The 6,388-nt window shown below is 40.0% G+C and overlaps 1 protein-coding gene across 2 annotated transcripts in view; it reads right to left on the bottom strand.

The window, feature by feature from the left end:
- Positions 1-3,087: 3,087 nt before the first annotated feature.
- Positions 3,088-6,388, bottom strand: part of si:dkeyp-14d3.1 (transmembrane protein 132C) — a 248,783-nt gene continuing 245,482 nt past the window's right edge. For both annotated transcript variants that reach the window (XM_057831522.1, XM_057831523.1), the window contains one exon: positions 3,088-6,236. In XM_057831522.1, coding sequence (XP_057687505.1) covers positions 5,070-6,236 — 1,167 coding nt within the window. In that variant the 3' untranslated portion in view covers positions 3,088-5,069. The remainder of the gene's footprint in view (positions 6,237-6,388) is intronic.

The raw sequence follows: 6,388 nt of genomic DNA, 5'->3' as shown, positions 1-6,388 counted from the left end.
CATATGCACAAATGAATCAGATTGACCAGCAGTTTGAACGTAGCATAAGTAAAACTGTTCCATAGAAGGTTGGTAACTGCTCCATGAGTTATTTTTACATTTAAAATGTGGTTTATTTATTTAACAGCTTTATATGACATTGACAAGCCGAGGGAAAAAAAATACACTCATGATTTACACCCGGTCTTACCTGTCATTCTCTTTGGAGTTTCATGTTGTCCCAGCCTTCTTGCAATGGCTCTGTCAGAAGTGGTTGAAACATTTCAGAGTAGTGCTGCAACGATTAATCGATCAACTCGAGTATTCGATTAGAAAAAAAGATTCGAATTAAATTTTGCTTCATCGAGTATTCGTTTAATTAAAGTGGTGTTGTAATGGTTTGTTTTGAAAGTGTTTGCATTTAGTTTTATTGATTTGCGTGGATACAATGCCCTCTATTCTGCCTCATTTCACATGGCTGAAATCAGCTGCTCCCTGTTAAGACCAACATAAGCTAAGTTTTTGTTTGAGCTAATGTTTTTTTTTAATGCATTCGTAAAGTGGTTTATAAGTATATTTAGCTGTTTTTTTTTTGTGGGAATATGTGTCTGAACCATTTGTTTAGAGCATTAAAAAAAAAAAAAAGTTCACGTTTTGTAGCATTTAAGCCAGCAGGTTTTTGCTATGTAAGTCATCCAATTGCTCTTTTGTTGTGCATAGATCCTCATTTTTTATTATTTTTTTTTATACCGTTTGAGGCTCAGCTTAGGTATTTTAAGTTTTTATGTTCCTTATCCGATTACTTGATTATTCAAACAAACTAGTTCATCGATCAATCGACTACTAAAATATTCGATAGCTGCAGCCCTATTTCAGAGCCAAGGCATGTTGAAAAGGCTCTATGTGCTCTGAAACTAACACCTGCTTAAATTCACCTTGGACATGCCTGCAGCTCACCCGCGTCGCTAATGATGGAAGCAACAGTCAAACACATCATGTTGCATGCTGTCACGTTAAAGGTGATTTTGCATGGCCACTTTTATAACAGGATTTTCACAGTAGTGCTTGACTTCTATAAGAAGGTACAGGTATCAGAATAAATATAGCTCACCTTCTTCCCATATTCGTGCCAGGTTTCTCTTGGTAGCCCTCTGACCTTCTGTTGTGTTGCAGAAGGCAGAAAAACATTCTGATTTGTCTTGGTTTATATATTGCTCCATGTAGCCTGACTGGTGCTCAGGGACTGATAGTGACAAGGTGGATGGGGTTCTAGCCTCAGCTGCAGGAAGGATTTAAACAGCAAATGCAATTGTGCTTTTGCCTTTGGCTTGTAGAGTCTGGCCTGATATATTTTTGCAGTGACTACAGTTGTATGTCTCGAACAGTCAGCAGGAAAAGTTTGCCACTTATTTGGAGTGTTTTCCTTGTCTAGTGCTACATCAAGAATCATTTTCAGATATGACTCTTCCCACTATTCAATTCAGTCTTGCTGAGCCATATGATTAAATTCGATGTTTCGTAAATCTCTGAGTCCCACCCGCATAATTCCACACTGTTCCATTTGGCAGCATTCCCTCATTGCTGTGATCATTAAGTCTGTAATGGACTGAATCTTTTATCCTTGGAGTAAGCAGCACCACTGAAGCTGTTCTCATATAATGTATTATTAACTACTGCATTTTTGTAAAATATTTACCTTTAAATAAGTTCCAAGCATTTCCATGAGTATTTCTGACCCCATTTTAAAATTGTCTATATTTTTTGTTTTTCTAAAATGCGGTCTGATTGCCAGGGACTTGTGACATTCTTTTTTTCTATGGAATTTAAGCTGCAGTGCACCGACGTAATGAAAAAAAAGGGCTCTGGAGGAAAAAACAAATCAGGCAGTGAATCATTTGGAAATTGCTAACACAGTCCACAGGGAGAACTGCTGAGCATTAGTGAGATCTTCTACTCACATCATTAATTTCATTAAAAGTCCATTTAAGATTGAGGCCTCAGGGAGATCCTGTTCACTTTGATTCCAGGGAACTCCGGACTAAGCTGACCAAGTGTTCACTTGCCATCCTCCAAAAAAGGAAATCATTATTCTCCAGTATTATTTTTTAAACCCCAACCCTCGGGGTTGAAGACGCTCTTTATTTTTACCTGAAGATGGTGCTGGTCACGGCAAGTGACAGTGGTGCTTTAATTGCATGGGCTCCAATCTATCATGCACCTTGTGGCCAACACTTAAATCCTTCCAGACATCATAGCTGTTCCTCACCCTTCACAGTCTGTAAGCTGAGCATAGAAGCAAGCCGCTGTCCCAGTACAGCACTTTTTCCTGATGGGTGCTACTTTTGGCATGGAAGCCTCCAATGGGTCATTCAATATGGAACAGGTTACAACCTGTTAAAGGGACAGCCACCTTCATAATGTGCAAATCCAGTGAAATGGATCTTGTTAAAGGATTTCATTTGTCTGATGAGTAATGATGGAAAAACAGGAAATAACCAGCATTCCCAGGAAGTGGCTGCCCGAAACGTTGGCAGACATCTTATCAGCGTGGTACTATTTTAGACTATGAAATGTTAGAATCCCAGATTGCCTAACCTTCCTTGTGACATAATTACCGTATTGGCCCGAATATAAGACGGTGTTTTTTGCATTGAAATAACACTGAAAAAGAGGGGGTCGTCATATATTCGCGGTCTAGACATTATACCCATTCATGACGCTAGATGGCGCCAGATATCATTGAAGCGATGTTCTGTCATGATAGATCTCAGCTACTTTCCCCATTCACGACGCTAGATGGCGCCAGATATCATTGAAGCCATGTTCTGTCATGACAGATCTCAGCTACTCTTTTTAGTTTAACCAGTTTGCATTATTTTATTCCAATGTTTTTCCTTATTCAGATTTGTTTCAAGACTACAGTTACAGTTAGACTTCACTTTTATGGTTAGTGCAGTTATTGCAATTTTTTTTGTTTCATCACAATAGATTGGTTTATTTACATTTCAAAAACCAGAAGCCATTCATTTACGAATGTGATTGCACTTTAGTTTAATATTTAAATGTTCAGATATTAAGATATGAATGACGCAAAATAACATGCTTTTTCTCTCAAATATATTGTTATAATCATTTGTTTCGGATGTACTGTAATTATTTTCTGTATAACAATTTGGTGTTCAAAAAGTATATTTTCAAACTTGAGTCTTGAAAAAAAGGGGGTCGTCTTATAATCAGGGCCGTCTTATATTTGGGCCAATACGGTAATAGTCATTATCACATGCACCTGTGTTCGAGTATCAGTGAGCGTGTGTGAGTATAACTGACGTCACAAAATTACTAAACCTATAAGCAGTCTTTGTTTTTTTTTTATGTTTAAACATTGTTTTCAGAGGTCTAAGAATATGTGATTTACATACTTGACAACAATATAGGTCCACTTCATTTAAATCAGGAGAACTAGCTGTGAATGGTCATGCTTCAGTACCGTTGACAGTGCTAGAAGTTGAATTCATTTTCAAATGAAGGTCATTTATACTAGTTGTCTGTCCCTTTAATATTCTGCTGGCAGTCAGCTATTTCTTATAGTGGGTTACCACCCGAACCATTTGGTGTACTTATACAGAAATGTAGCTTCATAAAACTGGTGATTTTATCTTTGGCAATGTTTTTGGTTGATAAAGTGCTGGAATAATTGAAAGAACACTGAAGGAGATAAGTGAGAACCAACAAGCTGCTTGAACTAATTAAACAAGGGCAAAAGAGAAAAAAAGACTGAACTTTCTTGTCAAATGTGTGTGAGTATACTTGTGTGAGTTTGACATTCCCAATTATACTCAAGCTAGTGGCTGATGAAGTATCTCAGGTCTCCCGTCATCCAAACTGCAGTATGTCGAGTGTTGCTCATTAACAGTCTGAGCAACACTGCAGCTACAGTTAACATAATAGGAACATTTCTCGGCTTGATGGAAAATAATAACACTCAGAAAGCCAAAAAATAGTTAGTCGACACCACTGTGACATTAATGACGTTAACAGAGAAAAATATAATTTTTCAGACGGCTGCGTTTGTTTGTGATATTTGAAAGATTATTATTATTTGTGCAATTATGAAAAAAAAAACATGTCCGACCTTGCTTGTAATTATAACACTTTTCTTTTTCCATGAATGCTTGCGAACACACCCTAATTTTTCAGTATGCTCTGCAGGCAGCTTTGGGCAGAGGTTAACAAGACCTTAATTGGTATTTTCTTCAAAGCTTACAAAACTCAGGGGCAGCATAAGAAATGTCACATTACCATGTTGTCCAGCCATTTAAAAGCCCTTCAATGCTCTCGCTGTCCTGAGAGGACATATTTTTAAGGACAGGGATGCTTTAGTGGCCACTCTTTTCCTCTACTGGTCAGCAATAAAGGACTGAAGCTCTTGCAGTATGGCTAAATTGCTTTGCATCAAAAACTCTTACAAGAAGGATTAATGTGGTCGATGTTCTTAAACCCTCTTTTTGAAAAACGGTGAAAGTTATCCAGACAAATGAGATATTTTATAATGCTACACTGAATAAAAGCTGATACACACTCTTGACATTGTCGTATATTCCTTAAATGATATGAAAATACAACATACAGAGGAACAATACAATGATTTGTATGAGGTTGTACACTTGGCCTTGTTTGGGAGGATGAGGAACAAAAACATTGTGCCTATTTCTTTCCAGCTATTGTACATGCACACATTTTGTTCAACCTTGGTTTTTCCTTCAACAGCAACAATTTGTTGGGAGAAACTGAGAACCAAAATATAACCTATATTCTATGTACCATCTGAATTTCAAAGCTTTATCGGCAGCGGATCATTACTGGTAAAGTTACTAATCATGTAACTATAAAACAAAAAGGAATTAACAAAAGAAAAAAAATACCACCAAGTCCTCATTCAATATTTTTTTTTTTTTTTACATGTCACATTACATGTCGTTGAGCCTTTGGCAGGTTGGATATGATGCTCGAGTTGTCTGAGTTCAACTTAAATCCAGACCCACTTTCCCCTGAAAGGCAAAAGGGTGAGTTGTGATGTGTGCATCAGTTTATTATGCCGCATCTTTTAAAGCACTGTCATTTAGCCTTTCCATGTAATTGTGCAACTCCTTGGAGTCTCCAAGCGCCACGTCCTGACACACCCACTTAATGTCCTGGTTGTGGCATCGGGTTAGCGTGCTGACAGTCGGATAGCCACTGTCCAAGGGCATGGTGGTAAATGTGGTGAATTGTACTCGCTTCCTCTTGGTGGTCGGTGATTCTCCTTTACCTTCCTTGGTCAGGCAGCCCACATCGGCCGCCCGGTGTACTTGGCTTTGAACGTTCTTCTGAGTCGAGCCTCCATTTAACAGATGGCTGCCTTCCTCCAGCCCACTGCCTGAGTCTATCATGGACGTCTGCTCTTCCTGCTGGGGGGACAAGCTGATTTCGCTCTCCAGCAGCTCCACCTCATTTCCCAGCCACACCCAGTCATGCGCATGGTTCAGATTCTCCTGGCCCTCAATGGACAGCTCTTTGTGTCGGTACTTCAACGTGTAGGAGATGCAGTTTATAAGAAACACCAGGATAGCGAGGCAGAAGACACCTAAGAGGGCGTACATGCCAATCTCTAGGTCTGTGAGACCACGAGGAGTCTGTATGAGGTCATCTTCCATGTTGCGCCCACGGGGAAGATCCACTTGAGCGGGAAAGTCAGCAAAATCTATCGGCATAGTCTCACTCCCATCACCAGAGAGTTTGTCCCCATTAGTTCTGCTCATAATCCCGCTTCCAGTAGTGGTTGTCACATTAAAAACCCCTTGCTCCATGTCAGATATTGAGCTGCCATAGTAGTGGGTGTCAAGCCCAATCCTGTCGGACGAGGGCGGCCTTCCTCTGTTCTCTATTTCCTCACCATCGGTGCCATAATCATTGCTCTCTCCTCGAGAGCTGTCACTATAACCAAACTTCACCTTGACATTACAGTTGCCTGCTGCCAGGATACTACGCCGTTTGAATTTCTGGCAAATCTCACAAACAGTCATTTCTACCCTGACCAACAGGCCTTGGCCCTCTCCCTCTGTCACGATGACAGGCCATTTCCATGAGGGGTTCTGCTGCACTGTCACCACGTTCTCATCCAGGGATGTGGCTGTCAGGATGAAAAAATCGGAGTTGTACAGGTCTAAAGGAGCCACAGAACCATCGCTGAACTGCAACCAGGCACTGATCAGGGCCTCCTGTGAAAACAACAGCACACAACAGAAAAAAACAGTGTGGAGATTGTTCTGCCAGTCAAGGTTTAGTTCCACTGCAGTATGTACTTCAGAAACTTCGTGTAACCCCCACCGAAGCAACACTTGTAGGTATCTTATCATACAATTTCATCAAG

This window comes from Corythoichthys intestinalis, chromosome 3 (assembly GCF_030265065.1).
Source record: "Corythoichthys intestinalis isolate RoL2023-P3 chromosome 3, ASM3026506v1, whole genome shotgun sequence".
In the NCBI taxonomy this organism is placed as follows: Eukaryota; Metazoa; Chordata; class Actinopteri; order Syngnathiformes; family Syngnathidae; genus Corythoichthys; species Corythoichthys intestinalis.
Note: the sequence above shows the minus strand (reverse complement) of the source record. Positions and strands in the feature narration are given on the sequence as shown.